Source organism: Cucumis sativus, chromosome 4 (assembly GCF_000004075.3).
Source record: "Cucumis sativus cultivar 9930 chromosome 4, Cucumber_9930_V3, whole genome shotgun sequence".
NCBI lineage: Eukaryota > Viridiplantae > Streptophyta > Magnoliopsida > Cucurbitales > Cucurbitaceae > Cucumis > Cucumis sativus.
Window position 1 is genome coordinate 6,180,636 of NC_026658.2, and position 21,341 is coordinate 6,201,976.

General features: G+C 35.9%; 2 protein-coding genes across 8 annotated transcripts in view; one reads left to right on the forward strand and one right to left on the reverse strand.

Moving 5' to 3' along the window:
- LOC101208449 overlaps window positions 1–12,010 on the forward strand; it is a 28,247-nt gene extending 16,237 nt beyond the window's left edge. For both annotated transcript variants that reach the window (XM_011655033.2, XM_011655034.2), the window contains exons 7-19: window positions 4,051–4,145; window positions 4,486–4,618; window positions 4,940–5,116; window positions 5,860–6,050; window positions 6,145–6,211; window positions 6,881–7,014; window positions 8,577–8,643; window positions 9,181–9,243; window positions 9,330–9,568; window positions 9,654–9,783; window positions 10,120–10,212; window positions 10,777–10,962; window positions 11,190–12,010. In XM_011655033.2, the coding sequence (XP_011653335.1) occupies window positions 4,051–4,145; window positions 4,486–4,618; window positions 4,940–5,116; window positions 5,860–6,050; window positions 6,145–6,211; window positions 6,881–7,014; window positions 8,577–8,643; window positions 9,181–9,243; window positions 9,330–9,568; window positions 9,654–9,783; window positions 10,120–10,212; window positions 10,777–10,962; window positions 11,190–11,486 (1,872 nt within the window). In that variant the 3' untranslated portion in view covers window positions 11,487–12,010. The remainder of the gene's footprint in view (window positions 1–4,050; window positions 4,146–4,485; window positions 4,619–4,939; window positions 5,117–5,859; window positions 6,051–6,144; window positions 6,212–6,880; window positions 7,015–8,576; window positions 8,644–9,180; window positions 9,244–9,329; window positions 9,569–9,653; window positions 9,784–10,119; window positions 10,213–10,776; window positions 10,963–11,189) is intronic.
- A 309-nt stretch (window positions 12,011–12,319) lies between these two features.
- LOC101208205 (serine/threonine-protein phosphatase 4 regulatory subunit 2) lies at window positions 12,320–21,023 on the reverse strand. Of its 6 annotated transcripts, none has more exons than XR_004215983.1 (8): window positions 20,905–20,934; window positions 19,373–19,497; window positions 18,825–18,905; window positions 17,960–18,018; window positions 17,720–17,813; window positions 13,797–13,849; window positions 13,424–13,486; window positions 12,320–12,965 (listed from the first exon to the last, which is right to left on the reverse strand). XR_004215983.1 is itself a non-coding variant. In XM_011655036.2 (8 exons), exons 2-8 carry the CDS (start codon window positions 19,474–19,476, stop codon window positions 12,687–12,689), a joined length of 723 nt encoding a protein of 240 aa, XP_011653338.1. In that variant the 5' UTR covers window positions 19,477–19,497; window positions 20,905–21,023; the 3' UTR covers window positions 12,320–12,686. The 6 variants fall into 6 exon arrangements, 5 of the variants coding, with proteins under 5 accessions (XP_011653338.1, XP_011653339.1, XP_011653340.1 ...); XM_011655036.2 differs by having other exon boundaries at window positions 17,970–18,018; window positions 20,905–21,023; XM_011655037.2 differs by having other exon boundaries at window positions 17,970–18,018; window positions 19,373–19,500; window positions 20,905–21,008.
- Window positions 21,024–21,341: the final 318 nt, after the last annotated feature.

A 21,341-nucleotide genomic window follows, 5' to 3' on the forward strand; every position in this document is an offset into this window, starting at 1 on the left:
AATAGGCGAGACACTCATTTTTGAAGGTGGACGGATTTAGAACTACAAGCTCGAAGGGACAAAGGCCTCTTTTATTGTTGCGATAAGCCTTTCAGAAAAAGACATTGTTGTAAGAACAAGGAATTACGTCTCTACATGGTAGCAGACGACTTGGTAGATAACGAAATGGAAGATCTAGCAATGGAAGAAGGTACGATAGACGTGTGTCCGGTAATTGAATTGTCTCTAAACTCGGTGGTAGGACTCACTACACCAGGAGCTTTCAAGGTCAAGGGAATGGTCGAGGATCGCAAGATCATCATCATGGTTGATTGTTTGCTTAAGGCTTGTCAAAAATCCTCAACATCTCTATTATGGTGGAAACAACCAACTATGGGGTTATCATGGGTTCAAGGAAGGGGAATGTGCAAGGATGTCATGGTGGGGCCCAATGATGACCATCGTGGAAGCTTCCTACCCTTGGAGCTCCACAACTTGGATATGGTTTTGGGTATGCAGTGGCTAGGTAAACAAGGGGCAATGACAGTGAATTGGAGGTAACAATGACATTCTTAGTAGGGGACGCTAAGGTGATTCTAAAAGGGGACCCATCTTTCTCTCAAATGGAATTCTCACTAGTAAAAACATGGCAACCAGAGGACCAAGGGTTTCTCATCAATTTTTGGGCTATGGGAATTCCAAAGGCAGACCGAGAGGTGGTCACTGAAATTGTTGAAGATCTCCGACTAAAATTTGACCATCTATAGAAAGAATATGAAGATATTTTCAGCATGCTCGACATATTACCTCCAATGTGCCAGATAGACCATCAGATCCAAGCTAAAAGAAGGGATAGACCCCATGAACGTGAGGTCCTATCAGTACCCACACTCAAAAGAATGAGATTGAAAGATTGGTCAACGATATGATGATGACCGATATTATGCGCTCAAGCATTAGCCCATTTTCCAGCCTTGTGATCTTGGTAAAAAAGGACGGAAGCTAACATTTTTTTTGTCGATTACAGGGCATTGAACAGAGCCACCATTCCATATAAGTTTCCCATCATCATGACTGACGAGTTGCTTAATGAATTGCATGGAGCGTGTATTTTTTCTAAGATACACCTCAAGTTGGGGTACCATCAAATTCGAGTATGTGATGAAGATGTAAGGAAGACTTGCATTCCGAACACCTGAGGGGCACTATGAGTTCCTTGTCATGCTATTCGGATTAACTAACACATTAGCTACTTTTCAAGCACTAATGAACCAGGTTTTTTGGTCTTGTTTACGTAAATTCTTTCTAGTATTTTTTGACGACATACTTGTATACAACATTGATGTGGGAACTCATGCGAAATACCACCACACCGTGGTTTTTCAATTGTTGAAGGAACGCAGTTTGTACGCAAACCAAAAGAAATGTCAATTTTCGAAAGACATAATGGAGTATTTGGGCCATTGGGTATCAAAGAAGGGAGTTGAGGCATATTAGGAAAAAATTCACGGTATGGTGGAGTGGCCTCTTCCTCGATCAATGAAGGAGTTGAGAGGATTTCTAGGGTTGATAGGGTATTACCGGCGGTTCGTAGTCAACTACGGTACTATTGCTGCATCGCTGACATGTTTGACAAAAAAGAATGGATTCTAGTGGTCTTGGTGTTTGAAACTCTTAAGATGGCCATGGTAACACTGTCGGTCTTGGCCCTCCTGATTTCAATTTTCCTTTCAAAATTGAAATCGATGTTTCACGATTCAGGTTAGGAGTTGTTTTGTCTTAAAATAAGAAGCCAATTGCATATTTCAGCTAGAAGCTATTGCCAAAACAAGGGAGAAATCCATGTACGAGCTGGAACTGATGTAGAACATCCTCCTTTCTTGATGTTTCTTTAAGTTCTTTAGTATTTCTTTAGCTAATTCTTGAGTATCTTGAATTACCATTCTTGTATTTTAGGATTAGTTATTTTTTAGTTAAAGCTTGTGTATCTTAAGTTACTAATCTTGTATCTTGATTTAGTTATAAATAAACTAACTCAATTCCAAGTTAGTTCTAAATTAACCAACTTCTAACAACTCTTGTAAACTTCCAGCCTATAAAAAGGCCTCCCTTCTCATTAATAAATCATATATCATAAGTATTATTCATAAAAACTCCTAAATTTTGTAATTATTGCATCAGGAACTCATGGCAATTGTCCTATCAATGGAAAAAATGGCGACATTACCTATTAGAACATCGATTCACAGTGTATACCATCAAAAAGCCCTGCGGCGGCACATTCTTGAGCAAGGGGAAGTTCCACCAAGAATCCAAAAATGGGTGACAAAACTAACAGGGTATGACTTTGAAATTTGAAATTTTCTATAGAGCAAGCCTAGAGAACAAAGCAGCGGATGCTCTCTCACGTATTCCGACAGAAGCTCAATTGAACGTGATATCAGTACCCTCACTGCTAGATATGAGTGTGGTTGAGAAGGAGATTTAGGCCGATGAAAAGTTGAAAGGGATTTATGATCAAGATGTGCGAGACCTTGATTGTATCCCACGATGAGGCAGGGAAGATTATTATACAAAGGAAGGTTTGTCCTCCCAAAGACCTCCAGTTTGATTCCAAAGATACTTCATACTTTTCATGATTTGGTAGTGCGGGGACACTTGGGACATTTGCCCACTTACAAGCGTATTGCGGCGGAGTTATTTTGGGAAGGGATGAGCAATGACATTAAAAAGTATGTGGACCTTTACTTGGCTTTATCTCCCACCAGGTTGCTTCAACCTTTACCTATTCTAAATCATATATGGGAGGATATATTAATGGATTTCGTGGAAGGCTTCCAGGGGTTATGATATGGTGCTGGTAGTTGTGGATCGTATTAGAAAATACACACATTTCTTAACTTTGGGACACCCCTTCTTGGCCAAGACAATGGCTATGGTTTTCACTGAAGAGGTGGTACGACTCCATGGATACCCCTGGTCCATTGTCTCAGATCATGATTGGTATAATACAACTCATCATGCGTCCATTAAGACTACCCCTTATGCTGTGGACAGCTCCCCCCTCCTATCATTTCCTAGGGCCAGTCTGCAACTACTAATGATTCCGTGGAACAGCACTTACAGTCACGGGACGAAGTGCTAGCAACCTTAAAGTCCCACTTGAGGCACACCCAAGAGCAAATGAAGAAGTTTGCTGCTATTCATCACCGAGATGTGGTCTTTGATAAGGTCTACTTGAAAATCCAACAATCTTTGGCTAGAAAACAATGTGAGAAGCTGTCTCCTAAGTACTTTGGTCCTTACGAGATATATTAGGGTGTGTGGGGGAAGCGGCCTATAGGCTGGATCTGCCAGCCACAGCTAAAATCCATACTGTTTTTCATGTCCCAATTGAAGAAACCAATCGGGGATAAGCATCATGTACAAACTAACATATCCGTGTTAAACAACTAGATGGAGTGGATCTTGGAACCAGCAAAGGTGAAGCAAATGCATTGGAATGAAGCAGAGGGAGATTGGGAATGTTTGATGTCTTGGAAGAACCAACTGGACCATGAAGCTACGTGGGAGTCGTATGCCGTGCTTAAAGAACAGTTCCCTGATTTTCACCTTGAAGACAAGGTGACTTTTCTCCATGGAGGTATTGCTAGGTTTCCCATTAAGCATGTCTATAAGAGGAAGGGTAAAAAAGGGTTTCCACCCCAAACAAAAGGATAGCTGAGGTGGTCCTAGGTCCTTATGTGGCAGCGGGAATTCTAGTATATATGTGGGTGTTTTGTGCTAGAGTTAGTTATCTTGAACTTTGTGTTTCTGTGGATGAACGTTTGTTCATTGTGGAGAGTACAACCCTCTTATTAGGCTTAGATTTTAAGTGTACTTTTGTGCTGGAATATAATACCACATATTTCTCCTATTATTTGTGTGTTCTTGTGCTTCTTTTCTTGACAGGATTCGTGAAGCCTTGCACTGACTATATGGTTATAAATATGATCAACATTCTTTAGATACTCATTCTACCCACCTAAGACTTCTGGTCAATCTTTCTCATGCTTGAACTATTTGTTTTAGGCAAATAAATTGCGAGTTATGCTCTTAGGCATGGTTGATGATCCACGTGTTGTGCTCATCAAGCTTGCAGACCGTCTTCACAACATGAGAACCATGTACTAACTCTTCACTTAGTTCTGATGATCTATTTATGTATAATGGGTGGGATTCAGTTTCCTCCCTTACTTTTTCTCCTTTTCCTTTAAACTGAAACTAAATTCTCAACCTCAAAATTTTCAATTTTGTCTTTTGGTTTTTAGATAATGAGTTTTTTTTAAAAAAAAATAGATAACATTTAATAGCAGCATTTCAACTGTAGATGATATGAAATTACAAAAGAAGAGGGCAAAGGTAGGCTGCAAACTAAGGAAGATTGGAAAAATATTTCCCAATCTTCATGGAGATAATTTGATATTGTAGCTTTATGAGTAGTTAACCATGATCACTTTTTGACAGTTACGCTTTACCACTGCCTAAGGCTCAAGCTGTTGCACAGGAGACCTTGGTTATTTGGTGCTCACTCGCTTCTAGATTGGGATTGTGGGCACTGAAAGCTGAACTGGAAGATTTGTGTTTTGCAGTTCTTCAGGTTGATCTTGGTCTTTGTTTTGGCCACAACTTATTTTTACACATATGTATGACTTCCTAGGCCCATTAGAAAAAGAATATTAAGACAAAATAATTGATTTAATTACATGTACAACTGTATGTAGTAGGAGAGAACTTTCTTATATGATCGGTCCTTTAAGTATGCATTTGATTGGTACAAAAAAAGAAAAACAAAAAAACAAAGTACGAATTATGTTTCTAATTTCTTTTACTACTATCTAATTTTACCATTCTGTTTAGGCATAGAGCTCACGGTGTTTAGTCTCTGAAATTGTCTCATTTCTCGTTGGTCATTTTGCAGCCCCAAATGTTCCTGAAGTTGCGTTCAGAATTAGCTTCTATGTGGATGCCTAGTAGCAGAGCTGGAAGTTCTCGAAAAATATCTGCCAGAGCTGACTTTCCATCATTGGATAGCAGCAGTTCAACTTGTTGTCACAATATGCCCATAACTGTGACTGATGAGGCCACAAACATGAAGGCAAGTACCTCGAATGGAGGATAAAAATTTCTTTCATGTGCTTTCTACTAGGGATTTAGGGGCAAATGTCTTGCTTTTTGAAAATTTTGTTAGAATGTCTCGTTTCAAACATTCGAGTTATAGTGGCCATTTTTCTTTTTCTAAGGTATTTTTTTTTCCAGTTTATTTTTTTCGCTATCTTCTTTTTCTTTATTTTGTAGTACATGACTTCAACATGGCTTCGTAAAGTAATGAAAATTACTCCTATTAATTTGTTTCTTTAATCATTATCCATAAGATTCAACTAAATGTTGAAAATGATGAAAAATCATGTTTTCTGGGGAATTTATGCTTGTTTGACTTAATAAGCTTAACTTTTCGAAATGGATTGTTTGGCAAGTATGCTTATAAAACAGGGTGTATGATCGGCCTATCATTGTTTGGTCAGTCTGGCTTGCGGTGGGTATCTCTTGTGTCTCCATGGGGGACAGGGGAGCTCAAACTCCTTTATCTAATTTGTTTTGGGTTTCTTTCCTTTGCAGTCTTGTATTGGGTGTGTTTGATTCTTCTATAGGATCTTCTTTTGTACTTTCATTTATTTTATTGAAATCTAATTGTTCATAAAAATATGTATATGATTGGAGGAGGAAATTAGAACATCAGAGTAAAATTTAACGTTTCTGTGCCTAAGTGGTTGGGCCTGGGGTATATATTTACTAGTTCTTGAAGAATTATAAAATTTATCCTCTCATTCCCTACTTCAGGAACTTTTGGAAGCTGTTGTACCATTTGACATCTTGGCAGACAGAAGGAAACGGACAAGTTATCTAAATAATCTCCAAAAGAGTATTGATGCTTGTATACAACCAAAAGTCATGCAAGAAGCTAGGAATGCTTTAGCAGCTCTGGTGGTTTGTGAAGAAGCGTTAGAGCAAGAATTGATTATATCAGTCTCGTATGTCTGCTTCTATCTTCCATATCTCTATTTTATTTGTGCATGTATAGTGCTGCTCATATCTGTCCATTATGCTTCCCCCCCATCCTTGCAGTTATGTTCCAGGGATGGAAGTAACTTTGTCCAGCAGACTAAAGAGTTTATACAGTATATACAGCAAGGTAAGAATGGACTCATCTCTTGGTTAGCATTATATTGACATGACTAAATCATAATCAATTACTGTCCCATTGTGCACAATTTTAGTATGGTTTCTGTTCTTGTACTTGAAAATTATCCCTGGATAATGAGTGGGGCTCTATTCTGGCAGAATATCTTCTATTCTCAGTTTTTTATCCCAGTGATTTTGGATTTAATCTCCACAACTTTTAGTGGTGAGGCCAGTCGAGCTCCGGACAACTTGGTTGAAACGTTATGTTATATTTTTGTAGGTTAAGTAATGAATCTTTTGGTTTAAAGGATTAAAATTGTAGTTTTGGTTGGCTCCTCTCTCTGTTTCTCATTATATCTCTTCTCTGCGTCCTACGAAGTGATTTCAAACTGCATGCTCGCCAACCTAGTTTTTCACTTTTCCTCCGATATGTGTCTCTTATACAAGGTTTGGTATGTGTGCTTTGGGTGCATGTAGAAATTTGCATGACTTTATCCTCACCCCTATAGATGGCTATATTTTTCTGTCACCGAGGGCTGGTTTGGCATCTTAGTGGCTAACTAACAGACCAAACAGTATTAATAAATCAAACATAATATATTCTTTTCATGCAAGTGTTTGTAGTTATGCATAGTTCTAATTTATAACACTGGAATCCTTCTTGTGTCTTCACTCACAGATGAAACGGAAAGATGTCAGTATCAATAAGGTATATGATACCCGAGCATTAAGGGTAGTTGTTGGGGATAAGAATGGAACTCTACATGGACCTGCTGTTCAGTGTTGTTACAGTCTTCTCCATACTGTACACAAGTAAACTGAACTTACCACTTTTTGTTTACCACACTAAGCTTCCTCTATCCTTTTTTAAGCTTTTATATTGTGTGGATGAACGACTTTCCCATAAGAAGAATTCTCGTTGGCAGCTCCTCTGCTAAGGATAATTGGTAAGGATGATAGCTGCGTTAAGGTGTTTGGACACTATTTAGCAGTACCTTTGGGTTTAAGTTTAGCCTTCAACGGAAATGTTGGATAACATGTTCCAACAGAAACATTGATTCTTGTTCATTAAAAAAAAAAAAAAAAGAAGTAATCTAATGCATGCTACAAATGTTTACCGCGCCAGCTTGTTAGGTATTTTGTGTGATATTTTGTCCCTTGTTAGTTTCTATATTTCTCTGTGGGCATTGGCAACAAAGCTTTTTGTCATTACCGACCCATTAGGTCTCATTTTTTCTTGATTGGAGTCCTTTTATGTTGTCTGGATCCTTCTTTGTGGACTTTGTTTATTGAATGCCGTAGTATTTTTCTCAATTAAAGGTTGGTTTCTCATAAAAACAAATGCTTTCTGACAACACTGGCAAAACCATATTGGTGAAATAATTTGTGCTTGCATGTGCTTCTGTGTCACCATTGAACTTTTTTTAAAAAAAATGGTATCATGATTAAACTTGTACAAGTTAGTAATGTTCTTATTATTCGTTGTTACTTTTTACATTAGAAACTTTTATTTGATTTACAAATTACAATGGCTTTGTGCATCTCCTGTATTCACATATGCAAACCAAAGTGGACTTGACATGCTAGAAACTACCCTTGTTTCTCTTCAAGATAAATGACAATGGCTTTGTGGAAAAATAGACCAAGTATTCCCGTGGGTTTACTTCTTCTTTTGTAGTTATTTGGTCCTGTAAAGGATGCCGTGTCCACCCCTCACTTTGTTTATTCTTAGATGTTATTCCATAATATTATACTTGTATCTGTGTATTTATTTATCTCATTTTAATAACCATCTTAACTAAATCTCAAAGTAATATCGTATAGGAGTTATTTCAAAAATAATAAAAAGAACAAACTATTTATACTTTATATGACAAAAATTCATTACCCTTGATTTTGTTACAGAGGGTAAATATTTACCTCTTTTTGCTATTTTTGACAATTCTCCTATTTTATATTAGAAATGGAACAAACACAATCATAACAATTTACACCGTGGCTAGAAGAATAAAATATATCAACAAAGAATTTTGATCTGTTGATTAAAGAGACTTGTATCATTAATTAATTTTCTCGTCCAAGTGCTCTTTAAGAGATCTTTCCAAATCATACGCAGGGTGTGAGAAATTAGCTGTTCTAGTCCATTCCTTTATAGTAGTTTTGTGGGACAAATATCTCTCAAATTTTTTACTTCAATTGTGTGAAACATATTTTTCTTATTTGTAAAGCTAGATTATACATCAAGTAAACACTTGCAGAACATGCGGGCTTCATTCAATTTTGTTCAATACATAATCTCTGCAATTCTTCACGGCACTGATTTTGATCTGTTAATTCCTCTTTCCTCATTGTATTATTTAATTTTCACTGTGCAGACTATGGGCCCCCATTGATGGTGAATTTGACGATTACATCGTTAACCCGAAGCCTAGTGGTTACCAGGTTAAAGATGTTTATGCTATTTTGTTGCTAATGAATTAATTTAATGCTTGGTTACCAAACAATGAAGGATCCCAAAAAGATAAGTACCTTTTATAAACATTATGCATGCTTTTTTAAGGAAAAAAAATCTGTACTAATATATGATAAGAGCAATTTATTGATGAACGTAGTGAAGAAAGACTCAACCCAAAAATCGAAGGAAGTTACAAAAAACTCTTCTTATGGTGCACATACTAAAATGAGTTCAATTCCTAGTTGGTTCGTACGCCCTTACCACTGACAAAGGAAATATTACTCAAAATGAATTCAGAAAAGTACTAAAATCAAGAAATTGAGTTACATAAGATTGCCTCTCTTCTTGCAAATTCATTGTATGAAATTCACAAAAGAAGAGCATAACCCAAAGACAAGATTTCTCAAAAGAGTAGTGTTCTTTGTATTTTGTTAATAATCATTTACAAAAGCTTAACCTTTTTTCCTCTGGCGTGTAGTCCTCCATTCATGGCCTCTGGTTAACTTTCAATTTTTTTATTTCAGTCTCTGCACACTGCAGTATTGGGTCCCGATAACTCTCCTTTGGAAGTACAAATAAGAACACAGGTATTAACAAACTTCTATCAGGATGAAGTTTGTGAGGTTCTTATCAGGCTTTCATGTTGATCATTTGACTCTTGTTTCAATTTTAGAGGATGCATGAATATGCTGAACATGGACTTGCTGCACATTGGCTTTACAAGGAAAACGGAAACAAAACCCCGTCGTTAAGCAGCAAGGATGATTCTGAAAGAGATGTATCCCGGTATTTCTCTGATACAGAGTTCCAGAATTCCATCGAAGATGATTCTCACAAGTACGGTTTTCTCAAAGCTGGCCATCCGGTTCTTAGAGTGGAAGGAAGTCACTTGCTTGCTGCTGTTATTATTAGGTATGTCTGTTAATCTAGATTTATGCAACAGGCTCGCAGCAAACAATTCAATAAGTTGCGTTTACATTTGATAATGTATTTGCAGAGTGGATGAGGACGGAAGGGAACTGCTTGTTGCTGTGAGCTTTGGACTTGCAGCTTCTGAAGCCGTGGCTGATCGAAGTTCTTCGTTCCAAATAAAGCGTTGGGAGGCTTATGCTAGATTATACAAAAAGGTTTAGTTTCTTGATTGTCCAGATAATTCAGAACATATTAATGTGAAGAACTTTGTTTGCCGCAATTAAATTCTGATTAGTAAAGTAATATTTCGGGGAACTTGTATGATGATTTAGTTGGAGAAGTATTAAACGTCTTAATATGAACGGAAAGTAGGACCAAAATAAAATACAAACCTCGCCCATGCTAGGTTCTTTTCCTAACGATGATCTAATGGTCCACTTCACACTAACATAAAGTACGCTATAAAATGTTCAATCTTGTATTGAATTGTTTTCTCAAAGTTCTTATTCAGATTGAGATTTGTTCCAGTGCTGCTGCTGATTCATTTTCAGGTGTCTGAGGAATGGTGGTGTGAACCAGGTCATGGGGATTGGTGTACTTGTCTAGAGAAGTATACACTCTGTCGGGATGGTATGTACCATAAGGTATGCATCTAGATTTATGTGATTGCTCTAGTTAAGGTCGAATTAATTTTTATTTTCTCCCTTGGTGTCTCCACCATTGTATTCTTTTATTCACATACGCATATGCTTTCATGTATGTATGATATAGATGTAGTTTCATTGTTATGAATGAAAGAATAAAAAGAGAGCTAGGGTTACAGAAATTGTCACAAATAAGAATGTCCGTCTTCTGATAAGAATTTTCAAAGCAGAATGCAACAAGTATTGTGCTACCGAAATTTATCAGGAACTTTGCAGTCATTATTTATGGAGATCTTGGATATATACGTGGATTAATGTTATTTTATAGGCAAGCTAAGACAGGAGGGGCCATATGGTGTGCTGAATTAGTTCTTTCCTCAATACTTTGAAAATTATCAGCTTTCATCTAATTGCTGTTACTATTCCAGCACAGAAAGTCAGAAATTGGATCATGAGTATCTAATATGTCACTTTCTATACTGTCGTAGTTAGACACTGTTATTTTCTAACATCACGTACCATAGTTTACTAGTTCATAACATTGGTTGATGTCTTCTCATGCAGCAAGACCAATTTGGTCGGCTACTTCCAACCTTCATTCAGGTCATTGATTTTACAGAGCAGGAAGAATTTGAATATTGGGCCATAATGTCTGCCATTTCTGAGGGCAAACAGATTGAGACTGCTTCATCTAGGACAAGTTCAAACTCAGTCGCATCAATCTCTACTGACGCTAGCATCAATACGAAGGTTTTGTTCTAATTACTAAACAAAATTACCTGTTTGAAAAACCTTTTTAATAAATCTACAAAGTACATCATGCTATTTAGTGCCAGAATTCTATTTTTGCACCACCCATTCAATCAAATAGCTTCATGAACAGAAAGAAAAACTTAACTCTCATTAGATTTTGATGTCATGTGTATTGAGGGGTAGTGGTGTGATGTTTAAGCCTTAACGTTTACTTCAAAGTCCAGGTGCGTTTTCTGAGGACGATGCTTCAATGGGAGGAGCAACTACTTTGTGAAGCTGGTAACTTTAGACAGGCGAAACAGGGAGGAGAGTATTATGTTTGTCGAAGCTCCATCACGCTCGAGGAAGTGGTAATTGTTTGCTGGCCCCTTGGTGAGATAATGAGGTTAAGAACTGGTAGCACAGCCGCAGATGCCGCTAGAAGGGTTGGATCCGAGGGTAGGCTGGTTTTGATTAATGGTCTGCCAGTATTACCCAATACAGAATTGAAAGATGGAGATGTAGTTGAAGTGAGAGTGTAAATAATTCTTGAATTGTACAGCTAGGTCAATGGGGGAAAATTCAAGATGTGGTCTAGTGAATTGCAGGTTTATGTGAATATTAGTGTTCATTTACTGTAGGAATAGTCCGAAAATTTTCATGATTGGTGTCATACCTTGATAATCATACTACCTTTGGCTGACAAATTTATAGAATCCGCCATAACTGAAGATTTTCATCCTTGAAAGCAACAGAAGTCGGAATGTATGCTTTGCAGCCTCAAGCGAATGGAGATTGGTCATTGCAAATGCTTTATTAGAACTTCGAAGTTTTTAGTACTTCTACTGTAATTTAATTATCACATGAATTACATAAATGATCGACAAACCGAGCTATAAAATTTAGCCGTTGTAAATGCTATGTTGGAACTTAGAAGTTTTTAGTAGTTCCACTGTAATTTATTTATCACATCAATCACATAAATGATTGTCCAACCGACCTGTAATAAGTTAACTGGAGCTTTGGTTATTTCAAATACTTTATTGGAACTTGGAAGTTTTTAGTACATCCCCATCTTGCAATTATTTACAATTAATTAAAAAGGAATGTAAATTAAAAAAATTATTGATGAATAAAATTTTAGATGCTATTGATGATCATGATAAACATCGTTTATTTGTCTCTCAATTGAATTTAAAATCTTATTATATTTTGTATATAATTTGGTTTATTTTTGTATATTTAATAACGTGGATATAAATTTATTATCATTATTCTAAGTTTTTCAAAGCTAGAGTTTGTAAAGGCCCCCAGGAAATCATCAAATTTTCCGCCGAATCTAAATAAATAGAGCAGTTGGGCTCAAGACCATATGAGAAAAATTAATACTATCAACCTGTCAATAAATTAGGAGTGGACAGTTGCAAAGCGCCAAATCATTTTCATTGGCCATATGAGAAGTGTCATATCAAAAGTTCAGAAACTAAAAACATCGGTTCACTCAAATATTTAATCAAGAAAACATCCCTGCCAAAATAGTAAGAGGGCTCATATTGTAGGCTAATTCCAAGTTGCAACTAACCACCCATTACTCTCCCAAGAGCAAGATAACACATCCGAATCGAATTATATTGGATTGAACAAATTGATATATCGAAGAACTATGGCTTACCAGCCATGTCTCCTCACTGTGAAAAGATCAGCCGAACTACAGCAGCTAGCTTTAAGGTGTGCCAGGAAAGCTAAGAATTACTGTTTGGAGCATTATTTGTCTCAGATGATCCAACTATTTCTTCAAAAGTTTCCATGTCCATCGTCATATCATCGTTCATATCAGCCTCTTCAACCTCCACCATTACTTCATCCCCGTCTCCAGCTATAGGTTCAATTCCATTTTCTACTGCATTGGATAGCTTTTGTTCTTCAGCTTTCTCCGATTCATCTGACTCGTTTGGCTTTGGGTTGGAGGACGGTACATGCAGGTCAGAACTGACGGCAAGTGTGGATGTCACCAGAAGATTCTATAAATGTAGACATGACATTGAGCGTTACCCATCAAGAGATTTATGATCCAACATTAAGGCAACCAACATTTAAAATAAAAACTAAAAAATCACAATACTTCTTTCAAGACAACTTTTACATGGAAAGAAAACCCGATGAAGATACAGGAGGACGAAAAGTTCCTAAATTTAAAAGATAACCAACCCGAACAAAGCTCCCAGAAAATTTCAGCCTTCATAATAACGGTAATTTAGTTTACATTAATTTGAACACATGAGTAAGTATCATATTTGAAGATAAAGAACCATACATCAACAGTTCAATGAAGGGCCACAAATAAATTTTTTTAAATGAACAATGAAAAAGGGGAAGAAAAACCAGGCCGCATTCAGATATACAAAATAAAATAAAGAACAAGTCCAAAATGAGAAAGAAAATAAACACACAAAAGATCAATAGCAGAAAACACCTTTACCTTTTCCAGAGCTAGAGCAAGCTTTGAGAGATTGGGATAGATGGTACATGCATCCAGTAGGATCTGTTTGCACATCCAATTTTGGAAAAATTATTTAAACAATGATAATAATCATAATTAGGCAACATCAATTTATGACCATCAAAGAAAGAAGGTATGAAAAAAAAGAAAACTCTTTCTGTAACTTTTTCCATCTTTGAAAGTATTATAACAGAAAAGGAAAGGCAAGAGAGAGAAATCAAGATATGGTTGCTTCAAATATTTGATATTGTGCCAAAAAAAAATTCTATTTGCTGGATAACATGAGCAAACTAAAAAGTTAAAATGAAAATTTAAATAAAAAAATTGCATTTTAGTGGATATGGATAATCACCTCACAAATCCTTTGAAGGGTAAATGGAGGACCTTCAACGAAGCTATGAAGTGCTGCAAAGTAAAACAATAAATAAAATAAGTCTTTTTTTTAAACGGAGACAAACTTCTTTATTAATAATAAGAACTCAAAGTACAAGAGAAATATACAATGAGCTAAATAAAGAAGACCAAACTAAAATAAGTTTGTTCGCAATGGAAGTTAAATGCTCTTTTATTGAGATCAGATCGAGAGCTTTTTGTAATCTCTGTGGGCTTTGGCTTTGTAGAAAATCCTTGAGTACAACTTCTATTTGTGCCCAAGGATGAAGATGTTAGGCCACTGATTCTACTGAAATATGCGAGAAGGGGCGAGACAGGAAGTCAGGGAAAGTTAGTTAAGAAAGGGGGACCACCAAATGGTTATGGGAGTGACTGAGGTTGCATGTATATAACAAATGAATTGTCAGTAGTTAGGGTATGCTTTTTCTGTAATAGTAAGTAGCCAAGAGGAGGGAGAGAACCAGCTCTCTGTGATCGGCTAGGGTACTGTAAGACTTAGAACACTTTACTTTTGTTATTTTTTTTAAAGGATACGAGTCTCACTATCATTAATATTATTGAAAGGAGAGGAGAGACAAAGCGCACAACCGATTTACGTGAAAACCCAAGTACCGGGAGAAAAACCACGATTGTTTGTTGTTATTATTTTTTAGTGAATAATACAATAGGTACAAGGGAGAATAAATAGAGTATGCAAGGGAATAAAAAAGGAAAATATTTCGGAAATAAGGAAAATATTCTCATAATCTTTTCATAAATATTCTAGGATTCTAACAAGGAAAATATTTAGAAAATAAGGAAAGGATTCTAACAAGTATATAGAAAGATAGAGAAACAAAACTCAATGTAGATGAGAGTTATACAAAAAGCAAAAGGGGGAGGATCAGCGGATGCACCCGAGCATCTCAACTAAGTTGACACCCCATAGTACCCTCATCACATCCAAGAAACAAAAATAAACCCTTTAAACTAGGATCCTATTCCCAATACAAGATCAAAACAAAGTAAAGCAAAGAGCCACAAATACAAGGCCATAACTAAAGATACATAAGCTGTCCAAAAACAAAACATAAAAACAAAGGCAGCAGCCAAGAACAAAGAAGAATAACCCTTGATTGAGCAGAAAATTGGTTGATGCGTAAGGCTGATTCGGAAGATATAATGATCGAAGACTTCAAGGCTATAAAGGCGAGCTAATTTAACAAAATTTCCTGCGAAGAGTAATCTTGAAAATATTTGGATGGTGAACACCATGAGGATGCGCTCAACCGAACAGAATCATAACGTTCCATCCAAGTTGAAGGTTTATCATGGAAAACTCTTTGGTTTCTTACAAACTAGACTTCAACTAAGAGAGCTTTTACTGCGTTTACCCACAAATTCAGTTGTTTTCTTCTTCACGGCTGAACCAGCAAGAATTTGTGATGTAAGAAGGCCAAGGGTTAATTGGGTAATTAGGTAATATTCTAGGTTAATTCCCTTTTTACCCCAATTGTAATAGAAATCTATAAATAGGAGTCTTCTCCTCTTATACGAGGGATATTATTCATTCCAATAAAAAATCCATAATCTTGGTTCTTGGAGGATTTCTCCTTGAGGTTACTTAGATTACATCAAATTGATACCAGCTTCACCGATGAAGGGAGCTGTGACTGGCAAGAACACCTCCGGCAAGGGAGAGGATGTAGTGCCGAATGAAGAAGAGATCCCATCTCCACGCACTTCGACCGCCCGATTGATGGCCATTGAAGAAAGCATGATAGAAGTGTTCGACCGAATGGGAAATCTTGAAGCCACCATGGAACGACTTGCTCGCCAGCTTGAAGTGGCGTTGACTGCCCTTCCCCAGCAGCAAGAAATCAGCAATAGAAACCACCAAGAAGTTCGGCGCATTGCCAGCCGAATTTCTGGCCAAGTATGCCCCAAAGAACGTCAAAATTTAGTCCAAGATTGGGGGCAACGAGGCATTCGAGGGGCTGGAGTACATAGAGCTGGACGAAACCATCAAGAAAGAAAGTTTGAAGTGCAAGAAAAGAGAAAACTAGTCCAAAATTACCAAGAACCCCATGTAAGAATTCAAAAATTCCGCCAAATTCTTCAAGAAAAAAGGTTTGAAGCTCAAGAACATAGGAGACCTAATCAAAAGTACCAAAAAGTTTCCCCAAGATTTCAAGATTGCTTTCAAGATTTTGCAAGAACGACTCAACATGTAGATCAACCATCAATTTATTTGCAAGAGTCCAAGAACAAATTTGTTTCATACATGAAAGAAAAAACAAAAGAATCACAGTTGGAAAATTTTCAAATAGAAAATCTTGAAGATAAAATTGAAGAACAAGATCTTGAAAACGCTGATTTGGAAATGGTCACAAGTGAAGAAAAATCCAATGAAGAAGATAAAAAAGAAGTATCGAACACCGAGCAAAAATCGAACAAGAACAAAAATCGAGTAAGAAGGCTAAGGGTTAATTGGGTAATTAGGTAACATTCTAGGTTAATTCCCTTTTTACCCCAATTGTAATAGAAATCTATAAATAGGAGTCTTCTCCTCTTGTATGGGGAATATTATTCATTCTAATAAAAAATCCATAATCTTGGTTCTTGGAGGATTTCTCCTTGAGGTTATTTAGATTACATCAATTTGGTTCACATTGTTCTTAAGATCTTGATAAAAAATCCCAACAAATGTTGAATGTTAGGAGAAGGCGGAACCAACAATTAGAAGCAAAAACACATTCAATTAAAAAGTGCTGGATATTTTTCAGATTAGCCACACAAAGGGGGCAGGCATGAGGTGAGAGAACATGAGAGAGAAGCTTTCTTTGGAGTACTGAAGCACAATTTAATTTTCCGAACAACATAATCCAAATAGAGATATTTACCCTTCTTGGGCTATTAGAATGCCTTACTTTTGTTATCATTATCAATACTAGTAAGGAATACCTTACAAAAGATTTTTTTATCTCATTAGTTGCTTTCATGTCTTTTGGTATTGTATATTTCCACTGTTTACATAAAAATAAGGCAAAATTGAACAAACCACCCTTGAACTATGGAGGTTGTTACAATTACACCCCTAAACTTTTGATTTGATCAATCACTCATCAAATATGTGGTCTATTACAATTACACCCTTAGACTTTGGATTTGATCAATTAGCCTCCATAGTTTGTCAATTGTAGCAATCAAAACGCAATGTGTTGGGATCAAGATATTTGTAAAATTATATTTCATCAAATGTTCCTTCAGTAAAAGATAACTAGTTAAAAGATATGTATATAGCTCACAAACAAGGGTCAATAAAAATAAAAATTAACAAACCAAAGGGGTTGGAACAAATAACAAACTTTTGGAAGATAATTAATCAAATTAAAAGTTCAGGGTAGTGATTGTAACAAACCACAAAGTTCAAGGGTGATTGATCAAAATAAAAGTTTACAGATGTAATTGTAACAAACCCCATAGTGAAGGGTGGCTTGTGCAATTTCCTCTATTAAAAATAATCTCTATCTATTACGCAGCCAGGGTGCCCCTAGGTTAATCTACAAGTTGAAGGTTGTGGAACTAGTCTAGATTTTTTCTAAATCTTTGTTTTCACATAAAAATGGTTTTCAATAAATAGATTTGAAACAAGTAAAAACTTTTCAAAACTAGTTTCTTTATAACCTAAAATTCCCTAACCTCACTAAGTTCATTGAATTATTTTAACTGGACAGCTGTTTGACTGAATTTCGCACTAAAGGGAGCAATGAGTATATTTTATACACAGATAGGTGACTCCAAAAATGCATGACCACTTGAATAATTTAAAGTGTAATTTACTGCCCAAACTTGGTTTTTCACATAAATTTACAGTAAACACAATAGGAAAAGCTCACAAACCTTCATCCAACCGCTTTACCAGCTCTGAGAAGGTTTCTCCTAAAGTACTTTGTTGTTCACTGGATGCTTTTGCTTCAGGATACTCTGATAGCACCTTCAAAGATGGGAACAAAAAGAAAACAAGAAAGTGATAAATTTTTCATTTAAAACTGAATACAACAAATATGATATGCACGCTCACTATGCAAAAACCTTAAAACATCCACTGCTAAGAAACAAAGGAAATGTATTCATGCGTACCTCCCCATACCTGCTTCAGTTGAAAGGATAGCATACTCTTCAATTTCTCCCAATCATACCTGAGAACATAAAATACATATACACATGTATATTGTAAGTTAATAAGAAAACATTAAACTGATCCACGCAGTTCATATTTTATGTAGCTGATTGTGTGCTCAGTACAAATATCATGTGCATACGCATAACTTCCAAGAGAAAGAATAAGCTTTTGTGGAGACATACAAATAAAGCAGTGTGGCCCTAGATTAAGGCGGCAGAGAACCAATTAATGATAAAGGAAAACAAAAGCTTCCAATAAAATAAAATGCGACTGCAAAATAAGGTCTAAATCATGTCCTCTATGGAACAGAAAATGATGGATACAGGAATTCCATAAAGACAAGGCCCATAGATAATATATCAAAAAAGGAAAATTTAAAAAAACGCAAGTTCATTGACTAATGAAATTTCCATGGGTAGACCTACGTCCCAGAGAGTGTACCAAAAAAGAAACTTCAATGAAAATAACCACAAGAGGAGAAATTACACTGTTCTTTGAAATGGGACACGAGTAACAAAAGAATTATTTGCCCAATTAGTAAGCTTTTTCAAGAACATACAATTTCCTATTTCTTTTAAGCAAAACCTTTCATAAACTTGTCTAGCAGAATTTAACCAAAGAACCCCTTCGCCACCCTATTTAAATTACAACAGGAAGCTGTAAGCATTCAACATATCAAAGTGCTTTAATCAAACGTTTGATGTAGCAGTTCCAATTGGAACAGCTCATTCAGTTCCAATGTCTGAGCTGTGATCAAACGTTTGATGTAGCATCTTCATATTCATACTGATTCAATAGAAATTAAGTGGAGAAGAAAGATACCAGAATTTTCCTGTGGATGCAATCGCTTCCAATGTACTTCTTACTTCTTCCTCATTGATTTCTTGTTTCTGCTCCATGACTCTGGAAATTGCAAGTTAAATACTCTTAGTCTTACCAAAAGATAAATATAACCTACTAGAGAAACAAATCAGAACAGCTTGACATGAAATGCTCATCAAAGCTATGGTCCTCCTGAAACTAACCTCTCTAGAAAAAGGTAATCCTAACAAAAACTCAAAAGGCAGAAAGTGATCACTTTTTACAAGTTGCTAAACATGCCCTCAAAAAATGAAAATGGAATTAAAGCCATTTGAAAGTAACCCACGCTTGCTCCCATTACAGGCAAATACAAACATAGGCCACATAAAAGCATAAAATCTGAAACCTCGTATAAGTTGTAAATTAACTAACAGTGTAACAAGTATTCTAGTATTCTACAGAGTGTGGGAGACAAGAAGCTACAACCTAATTATAAGAAAACAAGATCAAAACCGAACATCATGACCAAAAAATAAATATTACAGGAAATAAATTGTATGCTTATATACCCATCATTTATGGTATCAGGGACAGGTAGCACATCATCCTGTTCTTGATGAACAGTATCGGCAGAAGCTGGGAGCTCAGAATCTTCATTTGGTGGCACCTCCATCTAGGGGTCTCTACTTTCTACCTACTTATGATGTAAAAGATGATATAGATATTGAAGTTCCATCGGCAAAGTGAAATAATAACAATAATTTTCTTGTAAGCAAATACAAAAAGTGATTGTATTTTCAAAATTTATAACCAAAATGCTAATAAATAACAAAAGTTTATTTTATAAAGTCAATAATAAATTACCGGTGGAGACTAAATTTATTATTTGTTGAAAGTATGTACACTAAAGAGACCAAAATGGTATTTTAACTTTAAAAAGAAGTCACATTTTAACTTTAAAAAGAAGTCACATCTTTAGTAACAGTACTTCCATTAGAGAAGATAAAGGACACTGCTACGGGGACACCAAACGAAACTGAAAAAACTTAAATGAGAAAAACGCCACCAAACCAAAAGAAAACACAATAACAATTAATCCTGAGGTCTGAGGAGACCAATTATCTACTTCAACTATATAGGACTGTCTATGAAAGCAAAGAAGAAGGAACACAAAAAGATTTAGGAAGCTTAGAATAAATTTTGATAGCACATCTCATTTCACTTTCCATTTTGCCAAATAGTCAAATACCAACCCTATAACCAAGAAATGGCCACAAGCTTTCAATTCACTAGACAACCTCCACATTTAAGAGGTCTTTGTAATTATTTACAAATGCCAAGTGGAGCTCCCTTTCTGAGCTCTTTTGTTCAGTGTGTGCATATCTTTGGACTCCCCATTTTCATAACAGTGTTAACACATGGAAATCAGTATCTTGCCTCAAACGCAAGTATCAACCTATTGTTAAAAGTAAGAAGAACAATGATTGCACTGAATAAACAAAAAAAATATATATATTAATCTTTTCTAAAAAAAGAAAATGAAATGGATGACATACTGATTTACAATTCAGATCTCTAAAGTTAGACTATCGAAACAATCAGGCATCAGATCTCTACATGTTAACTTGGTCCATAATATTATCACTTCAATACATAATATAAGTGACTAAATCCAAATACAAATATACAAAAAGAAAATTCGAAATTAAATAGACAACAGCTGCTTGAGAACCTACATGTCACTTGACTAACAAAACAAGCCCACAACAAATACTGTTCAAACTCGAACTGTACCATCCAAGGCGATGGGTATGCGTTCGTATACTTTTTTTACAAAAGCTACTTGACTTCAAAAATTTTACGTCGAGACCATTAATCAGAGAGATTACTTGGTTTCACCGATTTATAACATCGCCATCATCATAGGGTATACAGCTAAACATCCAACTTCTTATTCAGAAGCTGCTAATTAATGAAAACTAAAGAGACGCCGATTCAGCAGCAAACAAGTAAAACAATTCGTGAAAGCAGCCATTTCCGTTACTTCTTCTAATTCCTTTACATGGCGACCAAACAGAATCGAGCAAGAGATGGAGCTTACCTAGTGAGCTTGAAGATGATCTAAACTGAAGCGAGAGCTACAGCCGAGACTATCGGACCGACTTGGGAAGAAGATGAGAGCAAATCTCTCAAAATGCAATTTAAGGCCCAGGCCCAATGACATGTTTTTTCTTTTTTGGCATCAATATAAAAGGCAAATTATTAACTTTAGTTTGAAAAAATAGCGAAATAAATATAAAATTATTCCGAGTTAATTTAGATAGATGTAACCAAATCTTAAAATATTTACCATCCATAAAATATAAAAAAAGCCCGTAAAATTGTGCATTTTTTTTAATGTAATAGGTTTGCCCTTGTCGCTTTTGAATTTCGTGGAGCTTAGATTTCTTCCTTCTTCTTTTCATCTTTTTCACATGGGTGGTCATCAACCGTGTTCTCATTCCCTTATTTTTCTACAATTTTTCTTTTATATTTTTT